This window comes from Gigantopelta aegis, chromosome 4 (assembly GCF_016097555.1).
Source record: "Gigantopelta aegis isolate Gae_Host chromosome 4, Gae_host_genome, whole genome shotgun sequence".
Taxonomy (NCBI): domain Eukaryota; kingdom Metazoa; phylum Mollusca; class Gastropoda; order Neomphalida; family Peltospiridae; genus Gigantopelta; species Gigantopelta aegis.
The window spans coordinates 68,323,963-68,351,953 of NC_054702.1; the positions used below are offsets into that span (position 1 = coordinate 68,323,963).

The following is a 27,991-nucleotide window of genomic DNA, read 5'->3' on the forward strand; positions in this document are numbered from 1 at the left end:
TAAAATTTTCACAAGGCATTCATACGTTTAACAGACACAACAGCAGCTAATGCGATTTAATCTTAATAATTTTAAATAAATTAAACTAAATATTCGCGTTTCTTTTGATGTTCAGTATAAAAGGAGATTTTATGATGGTTTTGTTTGCGATTTGGATTTTTCTTGCTCAGCACTGCTAAGATTCATACTACTGTACGTGTTGGTGTATGCTATTTTTCAGTACATCGTTCAAATGATTCTTTTAAATTTAAATATATATATAAGTGGTATATATATATATATATATATATATATATATATATATATATATATATATATACACACACACACAAATTAAATACATAATTATTAGTAAATGCATTTTAGAAGCCGAATACAGATTAACCAAGTTTCGAATCACGCTTTGATACTGACATGTGTCTCTTTACTGTTAGCTCGTGTTTGGATGTAGGGTCAACGGGAAGGGGCGGGACGTAGCCCAGTGGTAAAACGCTCGCTTAATGCGCGGTCGGTTTAGGATCGATCCCCGTCGGTGGCCCCTTTGGACTATTTCTCGTTCCAGCTAGTGCTCCACAACTGGTGTAACAAAGGTCGTGGTATGTACTATCCTGTCTGTGGGATGGTGCGTGTAAAACATCCCTTGCTGCTAATCGAAAAGAATAACGCATTAAGTGGCGACAGCGGGTTTCCTCTATATATATCTGTGTGATCCTTAACCATCCTTAACCATATGTCTGACGCCATATAACCGTAAATAAAATGTGTTGTGTGCGTCGTTGACTAAAACATTTCCTTCCTGTCTGCGGGAATTTCATTATACAACATCCATTCTATGAAGATTTCATACAGCACTCACTCTTAGTTGCAGTTTAGAGGGTCCACGGCAGCCAGTTTGGTGGTAAACTACACCTTTTGTGTGTGTCTGTGTCTATGTCTGTGTGTGTGTGTGTGTGTGTGTGTGTGTGTGTGTGTGTGTGTGTGTGTGTGTGTGTGTGTGTGTGTGTGTGTGTGTGCCTCCCCGATCGCGTGCGTTTATAAAAACGTTATAACCAAACTTGCCGCCTATATGGTATAAAAAAAAATTGCAGACTCTTGTAACAAATTGTATGTATCGACGACACACCAACGTTTTACAGTATAGACAGAAAGGAAGGAAATGTTTTAACGACGCATTCAACACATTTTATTTACGGTTATATGACGTCAGACATATGGTTAAGGACCACACAGATATAGAGAGAGGAAACCTGCTGTCGCCACTTCATGGGCTACTCTTTTTGATTAGCAGCAAGGGATCTTTTATATGCACCATCCCACAGACAGGATAACACATATCACGGCCTTTGATATACCAGTCGTGGTGCACTGGCTGGAGCGAGAAGTAGACCAATGGGCCCACCGACGGGGATCGATCCCAGACCGACCGCGCATCAAGCGAACGCTTTACCACTGGGCTACGTCCTACCCTACAGTATAGACAGAGACAGAGAAATACGTGTATGTTAAAAGGTCAGATTTAAAAATCATTTGGCACGGCTACATGAATCAATAACGAGTTGCCATTGAACACAAAACACAACATGTTCATGTAATGTTCATAATATATTTATCACATGTATTACTTATCACAGACTGCTATCCCTTTGTACATTAAGTTCGAATTAAAACATTACTATGTTAATGACGTTTTGTACTGTTTTCATTTATATCATAATCTACCCTATGCCAGTGAAATATAATACATATGTTCTGACATACAGAGAATGTTTCTTAGATGGGTAGGTTTGTGAAAGGGTGCGAATAACTTGAGACTGAGAGCTATGGCATTGAATAAATCAATGTATCAGTTTTGTTGCTCTGCAAAACCATTATTGAAAAAGCAATAATTACTACTACGATACTAAAAATATCATATTTATTATTCTATTTTGTAAGTTTGATATTTTTCATTATAAACAATGGATAATGCACGTACATATACCCTATAAACAATTAATAGATAGTATCTCTAAATATGAACTATGAAATATACATAGTTGTGTCATTTGATCAAATATGATACGATATGTTATAAAGAAATCAAAACCCTTTGAAACGAATCTAACATGTTTTATAATACACTTCTTTCATAAAAGTATTGGGGAAAATATGATGGGTTTTCTTTTTGCAATGTTCACAGGAAAAATATATACAGACAATGTTTGCATAGAGTTATTATTATATTCGGCATTATATTATTAGCTGTTATTTACACTCTTGTAACTTTAATACAAATTTTGTACACGTGATTATCTTGTATTTTTCACGTGCGTGTGCAGGAGCGTACGTGGGTGTGTGCATGCATATAAGAAATCGTGAGTACTCTATACATATATAACAACTTGAGTATATAAAAATGAAACAAGTCTGAATTGTGCAAAAATGAAAACAAAAATAAACATTTGAATAATAATATTCAAAACTTAACGCTGGATATTAAATTTGCATTATAATGTTCAAAACTTAAACAATGAATAAACATCAAATACACAGTTTGAATTACAGTGTTAACAACTAAAGTATCTAATTCCATTTGTAGTGTACAAGCAGTAAAGTACAGAACAGAGCACTGCAGCAATTCCGTTGACGTCGTCTTCAATTTGTCTGTCTGTCTGTCTGTCCTCATAATTGGAACTATATGTTTTTAGGCGACAGTCTGGATTTCCCCTGAAACAACAACAACATTAAGTAAATTATACTATCTGTTAACAAGGAAAGAACACTATTGGTAATATTATTATCGCATCAGTCACTATTGATTTGTGGTGGACATATCAAATCAAATATAACACATATGTATGCTGCGAAAACATAGTTTTAGATTTTTCTAATGTTAAATGAAACAACTGGTAACCTGGCATTAAATTTGTATAATCGTGCCACAGCTGCAAACTTAGTGTCGGTTAAAATACCTCCAGACCAATAAAGATGAATAACATTGGTGGTACAAACTGAATAATGAATGAATGAATGAATGAATGAATGAATGTTTAACGATACCCCAGCACAAAACACATATCGGCTATTGGGTCAAACTGAATTAAACCTTTTTAAACTGAATAAAACCTTATTTATTTATTTAAAGATATGACAGAAGATGTGTATAGATTCAAAACTATTTCCAATAATGATATGCTGGAAGACAGCGTTACGTTAATACTATTATATGTCAAATGGCCAGTGTGATTATCAAGGTTCCAGTGTACCAAATCAATTTGCCGATAATGTTAACGTTTACTAATAAAACTGATATAAGCAGGGTATCACAACACACCCAGGCAGTACACCAATGAACAGTGTGGTATGTCACATTTAATTCAATAGCAAGAAAATGGGGGATCTCATACCATTTAAGTGATTTAAGTTTTTTATTAGCAACCCTCATTCTTGCTGCAAATCGCAGTTCTATTTTTGGGGGTACCCTGCCCTGTTTTTCAAAGTCACATATTATTATAAATCAGAGCGGCAGTTGGGGGGGGTTTCCTCCGTAAATAATTTTGACAAGGAACTTTCTTTTTTGTTACAATGTAACCTCAAAACAGAAGCACCCACGATGGACGACTACAATGTATGTTACCTGGAGTTATCTCCACATTGTTAATTCTTTATACTATACTACTCACTTGCCAACCCTCTGTATCGAGCTTGTCTGAGACTGTTTGACAGGACGGTCAGGGTGACGTCTTCCCCCTGGTGTTCCCGCCAACGTTGTAGGATGTAATAACATCGGTCAATGTTGCTCTGCTTCGCTCGATCTATCTCGTTGAGCTCGCCATCGCCGAGACCCAGTCGTCTGCCCAGTACCCGCCAGTTCCTGGCAACGCGAGGTTCTCGGGCTATTCTTACAAAGGCTTTATGTAGATAGGAGCCTGGAACAAGAAAAACAGTAATGAAAAAACAACAACAGTAAATGCAAGGTTCTCGGGCTATTCTTACAAAGGCGTTATGTAGATAGGAGCCTAGAAAAATAACAGTAAACGTGAGATTGCCGGGGAATTCTTACAAAATCTTTATGTAGCCTGGAAAAAGAACATCAGTAAACGAGAGATTCCCGGGCTATTTTTACAAAGGCTCTATGTAGATAGGAGCCTGGGAAAAGAACATCAATAAACGCAAGGTTCCCTTACAAAGGCTTTATGTAGGAAAAAAACATAAGTAAAACGTGAATAAGATAATAACAAATATATGTTTTTGTTTGTTAACTGAGTAACGATCACAACAAATAATTCGTTCCAATGGTTGCAAAACATGGGTTAGGGAGTAGCTCCTATGTAGATTTGTAACATACTTAAGTTTGGCAATAACAAGCCATCCATTTTACATATAAGACCAGTATTTTCTCTTCTTTTTTATCTTCTTTTTTCTTTTTGAAGATAACCTAGCTAGTCGACTACACTAGGATGGTTAAACACATAATATGTACTGTGAAATAATATGTTTCCGTGGTGAAAACATAATACATGTATACATATTATACGAATTTATTATACTACTTTTTAATCCATAAATTTAATTACCGAACAAAATGTGGTGTGTGTGTGTGTGTGTGTGTGTGTGTGTGTGTGTGTGTGTGTGTGTGTGTGTGTGTGTGTTAAAAAAACACGATAATTTACGCTCACCAATTAAAAAAAAAATATATATGTATATATTATTGTCAAGGTACGATGCTGGCATAACTGATGTTATTCACAGACTCTTTCATTTATTTAAAGTGTGTCCGAGTTCAGCCAGACCGAGCAGAAAAACGTCCTCTAGACAGGATTATGCGGTTCACGGCAAACCAAATAGCCACGTCGGGAACTAATCAAACAGACTCCTACCTCTAGCACTATACGCTCGCTCTCTTCGGAATTCGTCCCTTCTTTCTTGAAGATATTCTGCTAAATCACCCCGACCACACAGCGTTAAGGCGTGACTCAGCATGTCAACCTGCAACAAACAGGTTTAAACCGTTTTCTTTTAATTGCATTCATTTGGCATGTATATATCGTATGTATTGACTGTTTTTTCTTTTGGAATCTACAATAGCAATCATTCGACTATTCATTTTATACCTTTTGATTTATCGTCCATGGGGGCGTAATTAGCCTTTAAAAAGTTGTAAAAATAATGAAAGTAAAATCATGCTAGTTGATTTTAACGTTCTAGTAATTGTGGGCTTAAATTGATGTGAGTGGTGTTTTATGTGGTTTCTGTTAGTGGTGGTGTTGGTTGGTTGGTTTGGGGGTGCTGTTGGGGTTGGGGAGGTTGTTTTGTTTTGTTTATTTATTTGTTTGTACCGGCCTCGGTGGCGTCGTGGCAGGCCATCGGTCAACAGGCTGGCAGGTACTGGGTTCGGATCCCAGTCGAGGCATGGGATTTTTAATCCAGATACCGACTCCAAACCCTGAGTGAGTGCTCCGCAAGGCTCAATGGGTAGGTGTAAACCACTTGCACCGACCAGTGATCCATAACTGGTTCAACAAAGGCCATGGTTTGTGCTATCCTGCCTGTGGGAAGCGCAAATAAAAGATCCCTTGCTGCCAATCGGAAGAGTAGCCCATGTAGTGGCGACAGCGGGTTTCCTCTCAAAATCTGTGTGGTCCTTAACCATATGTCTGACGCCATATAACCGTAAATAAAATGTGTTGAGTGCGTCGTTAAATAAAACATTTCTTTCTTTCTTTTTATTTGTTTGTTTGGTGGTGGTTTTTGGGGTTGTTGTGTTTTTTACTATGTCGCTAATTTAATAGTTTTTGTCAGTAATAAATACTAATATTTACCCTGTCCATTGAAGTGGGGAGACGCTTGGACCACGTGGTCAGCATGTCGTATATCTTGTTTGTGTTTTTGTCATTAACATGCTGCCTCATAATGGCTTGAATGCGTACGCGCTTTACGCACAAATACTGTGCCAGCTTCACCCAGTCATCGCCAATTTCGTCCGCGATGTGCATTAATACGTCATTGGTTACTGGTCCTGTGCAAAAAGAAAGAAAAAAACCTTTAACCAAGAAAGACTTAAATAATCAGTGGCGGATCCAGAAAATCCATTTTGGAGGGCCAATGACATGAGAGGGAATGCCAATGGAACTTTGGGGGAGGTTTGGAGGGGATCGTAAAAAAAAATGAAAATTAATATATAATAAAATTATAACTGTCGCAAAATTTAGGGGGGCCGGGCCCCTGCCCCCCCCCCCCCCTAGATCCGCCTCTGGTAATGATAAGAAAGGTTATGTTTGTCATGTAGATATTCAATCAGTAATTAACAAAAGTAGTGGGTCTAGGAGAAGGCGGTAATAAGTGTTTGGTCAATTTTCCCATTCTGTCGGACCGGCCTCGGTGGCGTCATGGCAGGCTATCGGTCTACAGGCTGGTAGGTACTGGGTTCGGATCCCAGTCGAGGCATGGGATTTTTAATCCAGATACCGACTCAAAACCCTGAGTGAGTGCTCCGCAAGGCTCAATGGGTATGTGTAAACCACTTGCACCGACCAGTGATCCATAACTGGTTCAACAAAGGCCATGGTTTGTGCTATCTTGCCTGTGGGAAGCGCAAATAATCGGAAGAGTAGCCCATGTAGTGGCGACAGCGGGTTTCCTCTCAAAATCTGTGTGGTCCTTAACCATATGTCTGACGCCATATAACCGTAAATAAAATGTGTTGAGTGCGTCGTTAAATAAAACACTTTCTTTCTTTCTGTCGGTTAAAAACCGGTTTTAGCTGGGATATAAACTTTACACCTAATACTTTCTTTCAGTGCATACGACATTATTAGTTGGTAAAATCCAGTATATCTATACAAACAGCAGGACGCCCATAAACACATTGGATATAAAAACACTAATATTCTAATCATGAAAATGTAATTTATATAACTGTAATCAGTTATTTTTTTAAATACCCATCCTGTTAGCCCAAAATGTTACTGAGTTTATACGTTCAAAATGTCCATTTAATGGATATTTATGGAGGAAACTATAAAATATTATATAAAATGTGGCTGCAAATCATATTCAACAATTTGCTTTTTGGCAGACGTAAATGTCATTTAGATATGCAAATGAATCTGCTCATGACTTCAATACACCACAAATAACTCTAAACCTGAATGATCTTTTTTCCCCTTTCATTTACTTTCATTTTCAGCATAATTCAAGTAGCTGTAAGATAACTGATTCAATGTAGTGTTACTGCAGACAATGTCATAAAATATCAGAAAAAAAGGCCATAAACCGGAAACATCGAAGGATACCTCATGAATAATTAAAAGCAACAACCACATTACCATACGCGGAGTCTTGAAGCCAGAAATAGAAGGGAGATAATTACCAATGTTGAAGATAAATATAAAAACTGTTATCATGTGTGTACACGCATTTAAAAACAAATACTTTTTTCATACAAATATAAATCTGCATGTACTTTATGCATACAGTGTACTATTGAACTAGTTTACATCCTTTATAGTTGCTATATAGACGTACAAAAGATTTAATTTCTCATTATCTATTGAAATAGTTTGTTTGTTTGTTTTTTTTGGGTTTTTTTTTTGGGGGGGGGGTGGTTTTTAAAAAACAAAACCGGTCCAACCTTTCCTATCCTAACTAATTTATAGTTTAAGATTAAACATTTAATATAAATTTATTTTAGATCAGCCCATCAAAATTATGCGCCTTAATAAATATAGGTGTATAAATAATTAATAATAGATATATTTTATTGGCGTGTCTGAAAGGACCCGTTTACTTGTTGGAGTAATATCTATTGTCCACTAAAGGCCAATTCACACTTTGACTGCCGACCTCATGAGACACTGAAATTTAATTCTTTATGAGGTAAACTAAAGAGCGTTGAACGAACACGTACTAAAACAATCTGCTTAAAATTAGCTCTACTGGTCTACCAGTAGATCTAACAGCATTGCGTGGACGCCCGTGTCCAGGTGACATTTCATCTATAAATAGCAATTTAAATATCGACCAATTACACTTCGCCTTTTACAGCGTTATTTATATAAAATGTTATATTGCAATTAGTTTCCGGCATATTTCGTAATTCACCCGAATCATTTCGTATACCCTCAGCGTTATCCCGAATGTTTTCAAATTATTTTCAAATCACTGGCATGATTTTGCAAGTAAGGTTTTGATTGGTCGAATGAAAGATCAACTGGACATAAGCTCCAACGGGCTGCTGTTAGATCCACATGTAATAGTGGGGCTAATCTTAATTAGACTGGTACTAAAATGTAATATGAACTGTATTAAAACCACGCAGAATTGACTGAAAAATGAGGATTAGGTTTGAACAGAAGCAGAAATGGGCGAGTCAGATACTCGCCGACTAGATACGATAATGTAGCGCTGACATCTAACCGAGACGTGTACGCGAAAGTTTCCGTTACAATACCGTAAATACTCGCCGACAAGAGTCGGCTGTGAAGTATAAATATAGCTTTAAATTAAATACTGTTCTGTCCCGAGTCAGATCCCTGATCATAACAGAGATAGAGTGCCCGAACCCCGTGGTGGATACGGGCACGTTAATAGAGTAGGATTTAAAAACAATTATTAACAAAAATCTATTACCTTCGGCTTTCAACAAAACTGGTGCTGTGTTGAGTGGTTTCGGCGGTTCAGGTTCTGGCTAAATGAGTGATAGAGAAGAAAAAAAAAAGAATGTTATTGTTTGTGCTGCAATACGTACATACAAGACGTAAAATACGCTGTAGCTAACAACAAATACGTGTAACTAAATGACATCGAATTTAATAAACCAAGTTACTGTCATTTATATTGCAATATATGGTGTGGAACAATTAATAGTTGACTGTTTTTCAGTGAAAGCCAGTGGTGTAAATAGTATCAACAAGTTAGAATTATATGCAGAACGATCATATAAATTACAATAGCTAGCAATATCGAAATGTTTAACAATAATATCTATGGCTGGGTGCACTTTTATCAAAACAAAACGTCGATGTAGTGGCCTTACACCTAAACTCGCTGTGGGTGAGAGCCGGTACCGGGATGCGACCCCGGTACCTATCAGCACTAAGGCCAGTGGCTTATCCACTACACCAATGAGGCCGGTATACATATATAGTTTATAAATAAAAATATAAATGTATACCGGCCTCGGTGGTGTTTACATAATATTATCTTTTTTTTATATTTTATAATAATGTAATTCTCAAAAATTTACCTTTGGTATCGAAATTAGTAGTTCGCACAATAACAGATTTCCTGGTATCATCTCTATGACTGGAGCTTTATGTTGCTGCGCGGAACTACGTGATTTGTCTCTGTCGTCCACCGAAATCACTTTTGGAACCAGTCCTTTAGTAACAACTTGAGCAAATCCTCGGTAACTGGCTATCGCCTTCTGAGCAAATTTATCTAACTCTATCACACGAAAATTCACCTTAGACGAAATATGACTGTTATACACAATTGTTTTAATGGCATAATCTGTCTCCCGATTGGTTGGTTCACTGAACTGATCTGTTTGTTGACTAGCTGTTTTAACGACATCATCGTCTGCTTCCTTACTGGTTGCTTTACTTGAGTGATCAGTTTGCGAATTGGCTGTTTTACTGACGTCATCTGTTTCGTCCAGTCTGATGTTTCCTCTGAAGGTGATCTTCATAATTTGACCTTCTTTAACGAGGATGTCTCTACTTGGTGGCGGGCCTTCCTCGAACTCTTCCTCCGCCAGCTGCCGCAGTACCCTCTCCACCTTACTGACGTTTGCACAGGACAGGAGTACATTTTGTAGATCTTTCGTTTGTTGTCGAAGGAATACCTTTATAATACGTTGTGTGATTGCTTCTTCTATGAGAGGTGGAAGTTTTTCTAGTTGTATCGGCGTTGATTCCAGTTTGGTTCGCATCACAAAAAATCTGTAGAACACATTAACTAGAAATTATATTTGTGAAATAGAAATTGTCATCTATGCCAGATTATGGCGTTTATAAAAATTGTGAATTATAAAATGTTCAGAGAATACATGTATATTATATGGAATCAAATTACTTTTAGTCAATGATTCTATAACAGACTAAGGATATTTGTAAAAATTGTGAATTATGTAGTCTTCTGTATACAATGCCATGTATATGGAATAAAATTACTTTTAGTCAAACTATGACAGACTATAGATTTTGTAAAAATTGTGAATTATAAAGTATTCTGTATTCATGAATATGAAATAAAAATTACTTTTAGTTAATCTATGCCAGACTATGAAATTTGTAAAAAAATATATATATATATTCTGAATTATAAAAGCTTCTATATGCATGTATATGGAATAAAATACTTTTAGTCAATAACTAATACCGCTTATTTTTCATTATTTCAAAATTATTTACATTTTCAAATTCACAAAAAAAAAAACATTATTACCTTTGTAATGGTTGGACCATTTCAAACATGACGATGTCTTTGTTCTTGGACTGACTTAAGAGGATGTCTGGGTTTGTGACCCACTCGCCATCACACAAAGTCATCAGGTGCAGTTCGTCTGTCGCTTCTTCAACTGTCAATGATAGAATTAACAAACAGAGCTGATTACATCGAGGATTACAGAGGTGGCAACATTTGAATGTTTGCATTGATGTCCATCATCAAGTTATTCACGTATTTACCTTTCTTTGACACTCAATGACGCTCATTCATTTACAAAAATCATTCATGCAATGCTTGGCACCCCTAATTATAGTCAAATGTTTAATTTTTTATGCTACTGCACATTCTAGTTCATTCTCATTCAATTATTTAATTAGCAATTTACCAAGTCATTCATATTGAAAATGTACACCATATATACACTACATAATAACTACCTTCAGCTTTGTTATACGGCGTCGGTTTCGCTGTCTGCGGTCGACCACTGGGCTCCGAACCTGGCTTGGTGCTCACCAGACTGGTCATCGGTCGCTTGATCCGGGACGGGTTTTGCGGAACCGGAAGTGCCACCGTAACCGGCTTCTGGAAGGTCTTGTTGTGAACCTTGAGGCTAAGAATGGGACTGCAGGTAATCAGAGAGGCACACTCGGCCGGTTTTCGGTTCCGCAGGTCTTGGACGATTCCCTGCTCAACATGTTGAACCTGAGCGAGTGTCAGAAATCATAGGTTAATATATATTTGTTGTCAGAAAACGAGTATTTTCATCAGTTGTATACTTCTTTAAAATCGTATAATTGTTCTTTAAAATACTATTTCATGAGACCATACTAGACCATGAGAATTTATATATTTTGTAAGTCTATACAGCATGTTGTTTAATCAGCGGATACTGGCTTTCTAACATATGCCAATCTCGGAACTTGTTCTAGGAAATTTGAGTGGAAATCAATTTTCATGAAGTAGTTTACACTTTCGTTAGGACTACCTGCATTGGTTATTCATCAATATAGATGTAGGCCTATGTTCTGTCAAACATAGAACATAACAGTGATAACGTCTTTATATCTGTCGCACTAGTGTACCAACATGTTACCCACAGTAGTGTGGTTTGTTTAATCAGACATGTGCTTACACATTAAGAAAATTTAAGGTTATAAGGTACCTAGATAGTACTGGCGTAGCTAGGATTTTATATTTGGGGGTGGGCATGTATGTATGTATGTATGTATGTATGATTTTATAAAATTTAATAGTTTTGTTTAGTTTTTTAAAACTATGATTGTGGGTGGGGTGGTGGAATGGCCCCCGTGGCCTCCACTCAGCCTACGCAACTGCTAGATGGTATCAAAACATACCATGAAATGAGTACAGGATAAATGAAGTTTGATCTGCGTAAAATACATGCACGTTAATATTTGTTTCCAATATTAATTAATGCCTGTATGTTACTGTTCATACCCGTATGTCACTGTTCATACCAGTATGTTATTTGTTCATACCAGTATGTTATTTGTTCATACCAGTATGTCACTGTTCATAACAGTATGTTAGTGTCCATACCAGTATGTTATTGTTCATACCAGTATGTCACTGTTCATACCAGTATGTTATTTGTTCATACCAGTATGTCACTGTTCATAACAGTATGTTAGTGTCCATACCAGTATGTTATTGTTCATACCAGTATGTCACTGTTCATACCAGTATGTTATTGTTCATAACAGTACGTCTCTATTCATACCAGTATGTCACTGTTCATACCAGTATGTTATTGTTCATACCAGTATGTCACTGTTCATACCAGTATGTTACTGTTCACACCAGTATGTCACTGTTCACACCAGTATGTCACTGTTCATACCAATATGTTATTGTTCATACCAATATGTTATTGTTCATAACAGTATGTCACTGTTCATAACAGTATGTTATTGTTCATACCAGTATGACACCTTTCATACCAGTATATCATTGTTCATACCAGTATGTTACTGTTCATACCAGTATGTTATGTTACTGTTCATACCAGTATGTCACTGTTCATAACAGTATGTTATTGTTCATACCTCAACTGTGATGTTCGTGTTGAGTTTCTTCCCTACAGATTTGCACGTGAAGCTCACGCGAGAATCAACTGATGACGTCATCTTCCCGCCCTTATTTGGCAGTGTCAGGTTTTCCCGTTTGGTGCGGTAGACGACGACAAATGTTCCAAAACTCGTCGTGCGCGTTTCCACAAACCGCATTTCCTAAAATACGACATGTACAATATTTATTTTAGAATTTCTAATCTTTATAGGCATACTAAATACATATTACTACCAATCACAGCCACAGCTGTTTTCACTCCGTGAATATTTGACGGTACACCTCGAACTTTGAACTATCTTCTTTGGTACCATGCAACTTGTGCTATTTGGACACTCGTGTCACACCCACTAGCTTGAAGCTCGTTGAACTTTGCAACGTTCAAGGCCGAGTTCAGTCGGACCGGGAAGAAAAACATCTGCTAGACTGGTTTATGCGCTTCACTGTAAACCAAATGGCCGCGTCGGGAATCAATAAAAAAAGTTCGCGAACATTAGCGAAACGTTAGCTGGCGGAACTTGGGGCATCACGAATGTTTGTTAGTATGTTACGTTAAGGTTCTTTTAGCATGTAACATGAATTGTATTTACCAGGGTAATATGCACCCTTTACGTCATCAGTTATCGCGCCTACGACTCTGCCTGGAAACAGCAGAGGTGTACATTAATTGTTGATATTCACTTTCGTAAAAAAGATAGCAAAACAATACCAGACATGAACAAATATAATTGCTTAATTTTTACTTATTACAAACATTCTATACAGTCTTGTATACAGGATTACGCACCCTATTACAAATAAATCAACGACTTTCCAAAAATTAAGACTTATAGTAACATATGTTATGGAAAAATAGGATATATGGCATATTGCAATTTTTAATTCCTCGCAAGGTACAAGGTTTTAACAGTAGCCCTACAAATCGTTATTACAAGTGATATTAGTGAAAACGTACCTTTATAATTTTAAAGGAACAAAATATATTCATGTGTATTTACCTTAATGTCTTCAAAATACGCATCGTATGTGCGAAGCTCTACCCATCGGCCATCAGTGTTGAGAGTTTTAATGACTGGCTCCCTGCCAGTTCCACTACGGGGTGCGCAGTGCGGAATGGCCAAGCAAAATGGCTCCTCAAACTGAATCAGCAAAATAAAGTTACTAATATACTAAATATTATTTCATTATAAATTAAAGGGACATTCCTGAGTGTGATGCATTGTAAGATGTTTCCGACTAATAAAATATTTCTACGATTAAACTTATATATTAAATATATTTTCTTGTTTAGAATATCAGTGTCTGTATATTCAATGTGTTTCTGGTCGTCTTAATATTTGTAAGAGGCCCAAACTGGATTTTGTCTTCAAATAATTTCGTACGTACGAAAAAAATTATTTTAGAAAATAAAATGAAATTTAATGTAATACAAATATTATAACGATCAGGAACACGTTTAATATACAGCGACTAATATTGTTTGCAGAAAAATATATTTGATATGTAAATACAATCGTTAAAAAGTTTCTGCTAGTCGATAACATCTTTAAAATTACAGCAAACTCAGGAATGTCCCTTTAACAGACAGTCTCATTAAAAATTATCAGTTGGAGTACTGTGAAATCCTTTATTTTCGTGGGCTTAAATTTTCGTGGTTTTGCTAAAAACATATTTCGTTGGATACTTGAATTTGTAGTCTTAAAAGCTAGTATCATAAATTCGTATTATGTGCATACTATGCATACATACATTATATGTTTGTTGTTCTTAAATTCATTGACTGCACTAGTCCACGAATTTCACAACAATTACACAACCACGAACAAAAGTGATTTTACAGTATGAAATATTCCATTCCCCTTTCCAAAAGGGTGAAAACCACGGAATATGAGGCTAATGTGTTGGAAAGATGCACCCCCAAAGTACCATCACATGAACCTACTACTAACAGTTTAATAAATAAAAGTCATCAATTTTTGAATTTAATTAATGGAAGCAGCCATTTTAGATCTTTTTAGCTAGTAGACTATTTCTGTAGGCATAGACGTTATCTTCCAAGGTAATACAAGTTATACGCCTAATATTTGTATTGACAGAACCATGAAAACATTAAGCAAACCAAACACTACTAAATTTATTAAAATCAGCTCCACTGGTTAATAACTATTACTGGTAGACCAGTAGAACCGATTTCAATCAGGTTGCAAACACTACTTGCCTGTATCTAATTTAGTTTCAGGCACGCCCACCCTCGACATAGCCTCTATTTGTTAGTGACTTAATCCAGGGCTGAAGGGGAGGGCGTATGTTTGAGGTGGGCACAATTTGTAATAGTAATTGCGGACCTTTCTGGATTGGTCGATAAGATATATAGGTAATTAAAAAAAAAGTGAAAATCACTCAAAACAAATATCAAAGCAGTTGTGCCAGTTGTTCGCGTGAAGCGGGCATATTCTGCACAACCGTAGGGCTCGAATTTAAAGGCGGCAAAGTTGAGATATACGTTGCCGTAGGTAGAGAGCATAACCGATGGCACTTTTGTGCCGTCGGTAAAGCTCCTCAACAATGGCGAAATGTATACACCTGGTGTACATTATCTGCCAATATTTAACATTTACACATTTAAAAGATGTCTACATATAACAAGATAGCCTTTCAGTCAGGTTTATTTGCTGCAAATGTCTTTTTTTTTTAAATTGTCATAGGCAGGCTCAAAATTGCCGTCGGTGGACTGTTTCACCCATTGCAATTCTTTTAAACATTGCCGTAGGAGACAAATTCTTAAGTTCGAGCCCTGCAACCGTGTAAGATGGTAAATTACAAATATTTATTAGACAATGACTTTTACATACTAGTATTTATGTGTTGATCGACTCCTGAAATTACCTTGAAAGTCTTCTCGCTGTCTTTCGGTGTCACCTTCACAATGTTGCTGATAAGTTCTTCATTGCCTTGAAGTTGGAGAATGCCAGAAAGCTGATCGATCGAATTCGTCTCGATGTCATCACGTGATATACTCCCATCAATGGTGCGAATAATGCAGCCAATGCCTGGATCAAAATCGCCTCCATCCGTACTGTAACTACAGTTTATACGAGAAAGATGGCATTTTATCATTTCTGTTAACGTTGACAATTTTAGTTAATGTATGAATTAATAATATTACAAGTATAGCGTCCACTCGGTTCATATTAGAACATGTTCACTAATACATTAAACAGACACAACGATTTGACTAAGAAAACTGTATCTCGTGGTGCGGAATCATTTATTTGTTGTTACGTTTACTATTGTTATTACTTGCCAGTTTGGCTGAGAAGATAAAATGTTAATGTGTTTTTTTTCTTTCAGTTTATTCAATCGTTTTTCACAAACGATTGATTGATTGATTCATTCATTGATTCATTCATTCATTCATAAGTTGGGTCTTGTGCCCCATCCTTTTGTCTGTGTACATTATATGCAATAGAATATGTTTTCTATCAATCCACTCAGTTTTATTCACTCAAAGACAATATATTTAAAGCATGTTAATAACCGGATACATTATTATGACTGACTTTGGTAGAGCAGAGAAAATTAAAATTATACATTAAAACAAGACAAATGAATCTTGCATATCGCAAAAGACAATTTCATTGTAAGAGTTAATGCAGTAATTAGGTTCATATTTCACTTAACTAATTATCGCACACAGTTAAATGAATCCCGTAATATACTGATGTCCAAAAGAAACTTTACATACATAAAATGTGAATACTTTGGTTAATATTGTTGTTAATCGAAAAGAACCAATTTAGAAATCACCTTACAAACAATTGTCATGTATCACGAAGTACATTCTTACGTTTAGATGTTAAACTTCATTATACATGTACTTTTATATATCCCACCTTACAGTTTGTTGGTTTTCTATAATGCAATTTCAAGCCTTGTAAAGTTACTTTTGGACGTCAGTATATATAAACTAGTACAGTAGTTAACGAAGAACATGTAATAGTGTCCTACAGCCTAACCACAGACGTTACCAGCTTACATGTATCTTGGCCAGTTCTTTGGATTCTTCCTCTCTGCCTCTCTTTGCGTTCTCTCGTGTTCTTCTCTCTGTCTCTCACTTTCAATCGATGTTCCATTCCTCTTAGCTTCCTCTGCTAGTCTCCTTTCTTCTTCTTCTCTTTTCCTTTTTTCTTCCTCGGCTCTCTTCCTCTCCTTCTCCTCTGATTTTCTCTTTGCTTCTTCCTCAAATTTTCGCTTCTCCTCCGCAGCTAGTCTTGCTTCTTCTGCGGCCCGGATTGCGTCGTCTGCTAGGTCACGTGCGGTTTTGGCGACTAACTCTGCCTCAGTAGCCTCAGCCTCGGCTTGACAAGCGAACTGGTTGGACTCGGTGACGTTGACTGCTGCATTTGCAGCCTCAGCACGTACTTGACTTGCTTTGGCTTGTGCCGCTTTCTCGTGGGCAATCCTTTCTTCTCCTAGCTGGTCTTTTTCTATATAAAACAATATCACTCCTTGAACAGTACTGGCATCTAGCAGAAATATGTATAGGTGTATTACATGTAGTAAACTACTAGTTCAACTATTCCTATTACTGCTGCTACTGTTACTACTACTACTACTACTGCTACTGCTGCTGTTGCTACTACTACTACTACTACTACTACTACTACTAATACTAATACTAATACTACTGCTGCTGCTGCTGCTACTACTACTACTACTACTACTACTACTACTACTACTACTACTACTGTTTCTGCTACTACTACTACTACTACTGTTTCTGCTGCTGCTGCTACTACTACTACTACTACTACTACTACTACTACTGCTACTGTTTCTGCTGCTGTTACTAGTACTACTACTGCTATTACTACTATTACTACTAATGTTTCTGTTGCTACTGCTACTCTACCGCTGCTGCTACTACGTCTACTACTAACTGCTGCAGCTGCTGCTACTACTACTACTACTACTAATAATAATAATAATAATAATACCGCTGCTGCTGCTGTTGTAGTTGCTGCTACTATTACAGATCTAACATTATCACCTTTTAAAATTATATTATTGTATTCTTGTTGTAGTTATAGTTGTTATTTTTGTTATTATTTTCATATGTTGGGTGTTGGCTTTGTCCTAACACGCCACATGTTATTAAAACGCTACTGATATCAGATTTCTGATAGTGATCGTGTCATTGACAAACTCGGCTCCAGCTGGCTAGTGTTGTTCGTGATACCTTCGTAATAAATGGGTAATCAATTCCAGCAGTCGCAACACCCGTTGTTTGATGTTGAGAAGCACACCTTGAGCGCTACACTAACACATTTCAAGAAACAATGTAGCCTTGTAGTGGCACGGTACACCTCGATATACTGGCTAACAAGACAAAAGATCAAACTGTAACATTCCTTCTGCACGACAAGGCTATCACGATACAGTTGTTCCAGAAACTAAGCCAGTGATGATTAAGAAATATCTGAACCGATGACATGGAGGGCATAAGCATAGAAACGTGTATTTAGAAAAGGAATCTGAACGACAAATTCGTAATACATGGTCAGGGCTGTATATCTGCACAATGCAGAGTCGAATTGGCATTTGGTAAAATAGTGGTTGATTCTATGAATCTCTATCTAGTTCCTAGTATATAGGAGGACAGCCATTCCTGATGGAATCCTTTACTGGAGATTTTATCCCTCTTTCGCCGCCAAAAGAGGACTGCCATTCCCAGACTAGCACTGGACAGCGTGCTAGCACCGAAAACTCGATAATTATTTATGGATGGGGTTCGAGGGTAGTCTTTACTATAACGGTTTTTAAAATCTTTAGTTTCTTTTAAAATAGCTTTTTATTTATTTTAAATTTAGGGTGTGGAAATGTGATGGAGGCTTGGTCTCCTTGGCGTCAACCACCATCCCAGCCCAGACGGTCTTGTGGATATTCTTGTGTGAGGGGCTGGTGGTACTATCATCAAACTATTGTACTAGAAAATTAAATGTTTTGTGGTGCAATTCACGGCAAAACAAACTGGAGAAGAACTCGTTGTTGTCAAATAAGCGATTTTGTCTTTTAGTGATAAACATTTTTATAGACAAAACATGTCATATCACGACTTTAGATACTCCATTGGTGTTTTATTAAAACATGGAATAATTATGTTGTTTTGCTTGCATTTAAAATAGCGGTCTAAACATTATTATGTGGTGGTGGGGTTAGAGGCAGTTTTTTTCTACCATTCAAGGAATGCTATTAAATAAGTTAACTTTATAGGCTTACTTTAACTTAATACAGCACATTCACTGGACGTACCATCTGCTAATACCTCATTCTGATACATTCGAACTGTAGTAAACGACAGGGTTATCGGTATGCAAAACTATGAGGGTTCTAGACTAATACGTGTCTGAAGCGTAATAAACGTTTATGCCATAAAATCTATACCAGAATATTAAAAACAAGTGGAATATGGCGTTATGTATACAGTAGAATCTCATTGGGTCGAACTCGAAGGGTCTTATACACCGCAACGCTCGAACCAAATACAAAGTCCCGAGTTACACTTAACGTGTGTTGACCCGATAGGTCGAAAACGTTTTCGAGCACCGACGGGGTTCAAGCCAACGGGATTCAACTATATATATATATGTATATGTATGTGTATATATATATATATATATATATATATATATATATATATATATAATATATATATATATATATATATATATATATATATATATATATATATATATATATATATATATATATATATATATATATATATGTTGTTTTTTTAGGGGGGGGGGGTATCTTTTTAACATGCCACCTCAGCATCCTTTATGCTTCCTTGACCTCAATTTTGAAATAACATAAAGTCAGGTTTAAACTTATATCTACAGTTGAAAACTCTTATTGGGGTGGGGTGGGGGTACATATTCCCGGACACCCATGTTGCCGGTGGCTTGTTGATCATGATTATGATATGTATCCTTGGTTGAGCAGTTATTTAAATGTTGCCTGCTGACTGACATTATCGATATCAATTCTGATAAAGGTTTACAATGAAATTAATACCAGATAACAGATAACAACAGAATAGACTCTACAACGAGAGCAGATCACCAAGTTCTGAAATGTCCATGCATGTAGATATTCAACAGGGGGTTTCTCTTTACACACCACTCTGGATTGGTCTATGAAATATTAAAGTAATAAAAAAATTATCACTCGGAACATACATTGAATGAAAAACGTAGTCCCCAGGAGTTGTCACTAAACTAATTACAATGTGATTTGTATGCGCATTCAGGTGTGAACTTAAAGCCACCTAGATTGAATCAATGTATGGTTTGACATGTATACATATGGGGATTACGATTTACAAACCTTAAAGCGTTTGGTATGTTGAATAACTGGCATATTAACATTAATTTTGGCAACTTACAATGTATAGAAATTTACTGTAAAAAACGTATGTACAGTCAAACCTGCAATAAACGTGACCCTGTATAGCAACAACTTTTCTTTATTTGACACATTAGGTATATCTCCATTGCAGATAAACGTTTTTGTTTTATATCCATTGCAAATTATGTTTTTTTCTTTTATCTTCATTGCAGATTAATGTTTTTGTTTGACATTTACCTCTAAGTAAAGGCCACCTGCAGATCAATACCGTGATTTATGTATCCTTTGACGGAGCGGGACATAGCCCAGTAGTAAAGCTCTCGCCTGATGCGTGGTCGGTCTAGGATATTTTACACGTTAAGATCACTGTCTTTACGTCTTTTTTAATTAGCATAAACCAGACCTTGTTTTTGTATGGGGCGGGACGTAGCCCAGTGGTAAAGCGCACGGCTGATGCGTGGTCTGTCTAGGATCTATTCGCGTCGGTGGGCCAGTTGGGCTACTTCTCGTCCCAACCAGTGCATCACGACTTGTATATCAAAGGCCGTGTAATGTGCTATCCTGTCGGTGGGATTTTGCATATAAAAGATCCATTGCTGATATAGCGGGTTTCCTCTCTAAAACTATATGTCAAAATTACCAAATGTTAGACATCCAATAACCGATGATTAATAAATTAATGTGCTTCAGTGGTGTTGTTAAAGAAAACTGACTTTTAACTTTTATGTATCCTTTGGGTAGTCATAATCCAGAGGCGTGACTATATCTAGATTCTCTATAGTCGCTTTCTCTGCCATATCTTTTGTTGCAAACTCTTTTGTTGCAGTGTCACAGGGGTCACAGGTGTTTCAAACGGGTATAATGTCTCCAAGGATATTTACAAATAAGTACCAACTTTGCAGTTTACGTAAGTAAATGTTATTTGTATAGATAACCTATTCAACAACAAGGAAAATCAGATTTATAACAGAAAGGAGGTGAACGTGAAAATTAAAACATGAAAGGTGACATTATGACATTAGGACATGATTTACGCTTAACAACGACCCACCGACAAGAACATTATTATAAATCAGAACAACATGTGAAAGAAATATACAACCACGAAGGCTACCCTCAGAAAAGCGCTATGAACGACGTTTGGTAAAATAAAACACTAGATGTTGAGTACACGTTGGCAAGGAATATAAAATGACGTTGTGCATTTTTAAACGGGAAACGCCTTAAAGGGGCAGTTCAGAGTTTGTTGCAGACTAACAAACACTTTTAATAACTAAAATTATATATTAAATACATTTGTCTTCATAAATTATCGATGACTGTATATTGAATGTGTTGTTAATCGTCTTAGTGTTTATACTAGGTCAAACTTTTATTTGCTAATATATATTTTTTCATACATACGAAATTATTGGGAGACAAAACCCAGTTTGTGCTACTTACAACTACAGACACTGATATTCTAACAACAAACTATATTTAGTATGTACTTTTAGTCGTTAAAATGCTTTATTAGTCAAAACCATTTTACAATAGCAGCAACATCTGACACCGGAAATAACCTAACGTATTTGTAATAAAGTGATAAGGCAAATAGCCCAATATAGGAGACTAGAAATTGAAATAACCTTGTGTAAAATATTATTAAGAGAAATATCAAATGTTGAAGAATTTGAGAATGGAAAGAACCTAACGTATTTAACACTTTTAAAAGGCAAAAAATCCTAAGTAGTATAATATTGGAAAGGAAACACACAGTATATTGTAATCTTAAAAGGAGACTAATCGTGTGGTAAATCTACTACCGGGATTTAAACCAAAACCAATGTTTGCTTTACTTTGTTCGTGGTAACTTTAAGCGATTATACAGGTCTGCGCTCATTTGGTTTTCAAAAATATATATAATCTTCTGTAATTAAAGACAAAAATTCCGTGACATCTACCCCATGTTGTACACGTATTTAGTACATAGCCCACTTGGTTTTGTGTGCCAGGTTTTAATTAAACAGTTACAGGTAATCTGAGGCCACGGAATTTATAAGAGGATCAAACCCCGGGGAGTAACTTGGAAGGTGTAATTCCGAAATGCCAGTGTTGCCCTGACACAAATGCACGCAAGTTGCAGTTTGAAAACTAGCAGACGTAAAATACCTTGTAATATTTACACATACCTTGTAGTATTTATTTTGTCTTAGACTTATGTCTATCGCACATGAGAGATTAGAGACAGCGTGATTTTTACTCCCATGTTTGAGATTTTCGAAGGTAGTGGGGATCCGATAAGCGACATGTTTAGTCTTAGTTATACATGTATTTGGTGCTGTGCTGATATTTTGTACCGGTCTCGGTGGTGTCGTGGTTAGGCCATCGAACATATCGAACATAAGGCTGGTATGTATAGGGTTCGCAGAGAGCGAGTTTTAACGACTCAATGGGCAAGTGTAAGACCACTATACCCTCTTTTCTCTCACTGACCTCTAACAACTAACAACTAATCCACTGTCCTCGACAGATAGCTGCAATGTGTGCCCAGGACAACGTGCTTGAATCTTAATTCGATATGAGCACAAAAATAAGTTGAAATGAAATGAAACTATATTTTTTTGGCGAGCTATTCGTGTGATTCAGTTACTTACCCGCCACCCCGGTGATCAATATTTGTATTATTTATGTCAGAACTCTTCGACAGCATACCACAACACCTGCATGTAGCACAATGGTAATTAGTACACCTGAGATGTGATTTGTCTTACGATTGATTATTCTTAGTTTACCCATCGATTTGTCTTACGATTGATTATTCTTAGTTTACCCATCGATTTGTATTTTATTACACCCACTGCTCCACAACTGGTACTGAAGAAAAAGAAAACTGATTTGCCAATAAACAAAAACATGCTGAAGCATATAAACTGCTTTTTCGATACCAGTATACAAAATGCCTCGTTTTGTCTGCATCATAGCATATATATTGCTGCTAAACTGAAAATAGTTACCTATGCCGCAGTTAGTTTATGGGGGGGGGGGTCGGTACGAAATGTGTCGATGCATACACATAAAACACGAAATAATCCATGGAGCAAACTTTCAATCAGCTAACTCAAATCAATCAATTAGCTCCATGTTTAATTTCGATGAACGATCCAAGTTATGTGTCAAATTTACCTTCACGAAATTACGCAATCTTTCTTTTTTAGACCTAATCTTACGCGACATTTGTAAATTCAATAGTACCAAAACCAAACCTTGCACGTTACCGTCCCTGGGGCCAATTTCACTAAACATCGTAAGTTTACGTCTGTGACTAGCAGTTATACCGGGCATACGTTTACACGTGTTTGGCATCTATTTCACTAAACATCGTAAGTTTACGTCTGTGACTAGCAGTTATACCGGGCATACGTTTACATGTGTTTGGCATCTATTTCACTAAACATCGTAAGTTTACGTCTGTGACTAGCAGTTATACCGGGCATACGTTTACATGTGTTTGGCATCTATTTCACTAAACATCGTAAGTTTACGTCTGCGATTAGCAGTTATACCGGGCATACGTTTACATGTGTTTGACATCTATTTCACACGGAAAATTACATCATAACGGAAGATGGAGCATTTTAATGACAAAATAAAATAAAATGTGTGTACTTAAAGCTATATTTGTTATACTATGATAGTAGTAAGAATTGTCTTATAGTCGTAGATTTACGTATACGTGCAAAACTAGGCTTACGATGTTTTGTGAAAGTGGGCGCAGGTCGGGCTGCTTGTGTTCCCTTGCACATGCCAACGCGGGCGACCCCATCTCACACCCACCCCAAATATTTTCCTGTTCTGGACGGAGGAGCCTGTGAAAGTCGACACCTGCGCCTATGACAGGTGTGCACTACAACAGCTTGCTCTGAATGTGCACGTTAACCCCTATGTTCATGACCATGACCAAGAGGTTAGGATAGGTATAATGTTTTAATAGGGTGTTCTATCCCAATAATTATCAAGCCTGTCGGTTCTGAACTTGCATACAAATTTACAACGCCTGCAATTAAGAAAATATCCACGGCAAAAAACATGTCGTAGAAAAAAATTGAATATAATCCACAAAAACAAAAAGTGCCGCAAAGAATTTTAAAAACCTGTGGCAATCTCCACGAATATGCGAACTGCCGTGGGGGTCATTGTAAAGATTGCTTTAGTATATTTCAAATTATGTTACTTAAAATGGTCTTGATTTTGATCTTTCTATTACATATATTTTTGTAGGTAAAAAGACCCAGTTTCTTCTCTTATAACATTGAAATCTTGTGCCAGTTCCATGTCTGCCTTGCTTTGGTGATTGTTCACACAGAAGAGCAATTTGGTCTCAAAGGGCGTCTCAAATTTAAACATGTCTAAATTTGTAGGAATTTTTGTTTCGTGGCGTGTTACATTCATTATTATTATTGGCAGGCGTCTCAAAGGCTTGAAGTTGCCTAGGCTTTCCTGAAATCAAGCGATCATTTAGTTATTCACGATTCGCCAGGTGTAAAGCTATTATTAAAATGTTTAAGGTACACATACACATCACCACGTGGCTCCATTTGTTGGCATGTTCTCCAAATTAACCAGATTTATACGTACATTATTTATATTGTAATTTCCTTAATAGCCTAATTTAACAAACACACATTACGGTTCGCTGACAAAATATTGTGTTTGAGTACAATACGTGTGTATTAAATGACTTGTGTCAACATTCGGTGTACAATGTTAAAATTAAAACGCGCAAGGACCAGTCCAGAAATGAGTTAAGGGGAGTTGGAGACATCCGAATTATTAGTTTATAAGTAGTGGTTTTCATTTCCATTTCATTTCAATTTATTTTCGTGCTTATATCCAATTAAAGTTCAAGCACGCTGTCTTGGGCACACACTTCAGCTATCTGGGCTGTCTCTCCATGACAGTGGCTTAGTGGTTAGTGGGAGAGAAGAGGGTGTAGTGGTGTTACACCTACCTATTGAGTCGTTAAAACTCGCTCTGGATGGGAGCCGGTACTGGTCTGCGAACCCTGTATCTGCCAGCCTTATGCCTGATGGCTTAACAACGACACCACCGAGGCAGGCATAAATAGTAGTTTTGTGGAACGTCTTTAAATGTTACAATACGAATGGAAACGACACCCCAGTACTGGAGGTTCAAAAGAAACTGCCTTTACATGATCCAAAATAGTCAAACAGCTTACCATTTGTACAGCCACTTGTGATAGTAGTTATGGTCTGCTTGTGATACCATGATATTGTCAGTTTGAACAAATATTCTAGGACTGGTATACCAAAGGCCGAGGTAGGCACTCTTCCGTCTTATCTGTTGAACAGTTTATCACAGGTACGAGGAATAGGAGGGAACTGTGGAATTTAGCACGCGCACACTCACTCTCTCTCTCTCTCTCTCTCTCTCTCTCTCTCTCTCTCTCTCTCTCTCTCTCTCTCTCTCTCTCTCTCTCTCTCTCTCTCTCTCTCTCTCTCACGCACGCACGCACGCACGCACGCGCGCACACATACACACACACACCAATAATTCTGAATGAAAATAATATTATTGACATTTACCACTTGTGTCATGATGAATTTTACTTGTAAAATGCAGGAAATTGTAATTTAGGACATCTAGTTTTCAAACGTTTCCGTAGTAGCATGATACCGAACACCTCTAAATGCATGCGCTACTAAGAGAGTAAAACCAGTTCAACTAAATGTTTAAATACAAAGTCCTACATATAGTGATTTGAAAATAATATGCTGCCAAATGTTTGTTTTGTTGTTGTTGTTGTTGGGTTGTTGTTTTGTTGTTTGTTTGTTTTTGTGTTGTTTTGTTTTGTTTTTTGTTTTTCGGGGGGGGGGGGGGGGGAATGGGTGGGTTGGGTTTTTTTTGGTAAATGCTATTTATGATATTTGCGATTGTAATTTTAACAAATTATTTGATTGGATCGTAGTTGTTCATTGTAAGAAATTATTTCATTTGATTAAACAATTTGGTACATTTTGGTGTTTAAACATTTTACATCGTGAAAAAAATGCAATTATAAAGTATTGCCTTTATCAACATTTATCATAACGAATTTTAATTGCAAAATGCAGGACGCCTAATTGCGATCTAGCTATCTATCTATCTATCTATATATCTATATATATATATATATATATATATATATATATATATATATATATATATATATATTTACTACTACCACCACCACTACTACTACCACTATCACTACCATTACCACTACCACTACCACCACCATCACTACCACTACCACTACTACTACTACTATTACTACTACTAAAATAATGTGCATTATAGGTAACTGGATGCAATATGAGTTATGCTATAAACTTTGCACTAACGTTAATGACAAAGATAAACTTACTTGACTCCGCATCTGGGTCTTGGTCTATCCACTGCAGCAGGTCCTCATCTCTAAACTTCCGGTTCAATAGATTGGAGATGTCACTGGTTGTTTGACGCAGACGTTTCAGTTCTGTGTTGATGATCTTGCTGATGTCCTCACATTCCGTATACGCAGCACTCAGTGAAGCGAAATCCTCTTGGAAACTGTTCATATCAAGCGCAAAGTCTTTCAGTGGTTGTGAGTTCAGCTTTTTGTTATAGTCCTGTAGTAGTTGGTTGGCATTTACAAAGATATCCTGGAGGTTATTCTTTATTTCGATAATTGATTGCGTTAATGTCTGAATCTTGTTTCGGTCGACTGAGGGTGATTTTGTTTTGTTGTATATTGGAGATGTTACTCTGGATTCTTTGGTTTGATGTTCAGGAGACATAGCATTATGTTCAGGAGATTTATCTTTATGTTCAGGAGACTTCGCTTTATGTTCAGGAGACTTCGCTTTATGTTCAGGAGAAGTTAATTCCTCGGAGTTCTGGTCAGGAGATGTAAATCCGTCGACCCTCTGTTCAGGAGATCGGGATTCCGTGACACTTTGTTCGGGGGATGTGGATCCCTTAACCCTCTGTTCTGGTGACGAGGTGCCACTGTGAAACTCATCTTCACTTGAACTGTCTTGCATCGTTTCTGGCGTAGGGGTATGTTCTTCTTTCACGGGACTATTGGAAGCCGAACTGCTGTCACGTTGACTGCTATCTCCAGCAGTCGGAGAAGACGTTACACTTTCACTTTCTTTCGTTACGGTGTGAACAGGTTCTGTATCTTGTTGAGCACTTTCATCTTCGTCTTGTTCCTCGTGTATCTGCTTATCATCGGTACGGTTTACATCCTCTGGCTTGTTTTCTTCGAGAGACCGCACTTCAGGGTTCGGTTGATCAGGCACAGTTCCGTTCTCTTCCGGATTACTTTCAGGAACGGGCGAGAAATCGGGCTGCGATTCGATTGTTTCATTCTGATTCTGTTTCGTTACATCATCACCCGTTCTCTTTTCGTCACAATCCCCGTTAGCCCGGTCAAGCTCCTTATCCTTGCCGGTATTACTGCCTGTAAGCTGTTTGCCGTCTTGACACGGTCTCCGAGTCGTGGGAGATGCACTTGTAACACCTTCGGTCTGCGTCTTGTCCATTCTGGGATCGCAGGATTGGTCAGTCGTCCGTTCACGATTAACTTTTCCTTTGACGATTCACCCAGTCATGAGGATCGCTTATCTCTCCTGTACTTAACCGGTGTTTTACTGTAAAGATCCTATACACAGAACGGCCTGGCGCTTGTCTAAGAAAGTACTGGCAATGTATATAAATGTCTAAGTAATGTCTGGACCCAATGCAGCGCGACTCGACTACTTCACCACCGACAATGCCCCTTTTATTGTGGCTTTGTTTATAATATACCAATGCGGTTCTGGGTTCTTTTTCTTCTTCTTCTTTTTTTTTCGCCCGCGTTATTTATGGTATATATTAAAACATACTTATGCAAATAGTTTGTGTCACAACACTATTGGCCACTCTGCTGAATGAATGCCAGCTATTGTTGGGTGGGCCCCGACTCTTAAAGGTTTACCAAATCACAAAAGAAGATAATGTATTGATTGCCTAGAACAGGTATTGATTTGCGGAGTGG

At 37.1% G+C, this 27,991-nt stretch overlaps 1 protein-coding gene across 1 annotated transcript; it reads right to left on the minus strand.

Moving 5' to 3' along the window:
- Nucleotides 1-1,597: 1,597 nt before the first annotated feature.
- Nucleotides 1,598-27,785, minus strand: LOC121370984. The gene is made up of 13 exons (XM_041496562.1): nucleotides 26,336-27,785; nucleotides 16,556-17,006; nucleotides 15,406-15,601; nucleotides 13,518-13,658; nucleotides 12,498-12,680; nucleotides 10,869-11,133; nucleotides 10,429-10,561; nucleotides 9,227-9,923; nucleotides 8,611-8,668; nucleotides 5,802-5,998; nucleotides 4,860-4,968; nucleotides 3,663-3,908; nucleotides 1,598-2,706 (listed from the first exon to the last, which is right to left on the minus strand). Exons 1-13 carry the CDS (start codon nucleotides 27,495-27,497, stop codon nucleotides 2,684-2,686), a joined length of 3,861 nt encoding a protein of 1,286 aa, XP_041352496.1. The 5' UTR covers nucleotides 27,498-27,785; the 3' UTR covers nucleotides 1,598-2,683.
- Nucleotides 27,786-27,991: the final 206 nt, after the last annotated feature.

What these genes read in the sequence shown, in the direction of transcription:
- LOC121370984 (XM_041496562.1), bottom strand. Translation starts at nt 27,497, where the DNA reads ATGGACAAGACGCAGACCGAAGGTGTTACAAGTGCATCTCCCACGACT. An exon ending in AGTTTTGTTGAAAGCCGAAG is followed by an intron (nt 5,999 to 8,610) that starts GTAATAGATTTT and finishes CTTTTTGCACAG; the next exon opens with GACCAGTAACCAATGACGTA. An exon ending in GCGAGCGTATAGTGCTAGAG is followed by an intron (nt 3,909 to 4,859) that starts GTAGGAGTCTGT and finishes TTCTTGTTCCAG; the next exon opens with GCTCCTATCTACATAAAGCC.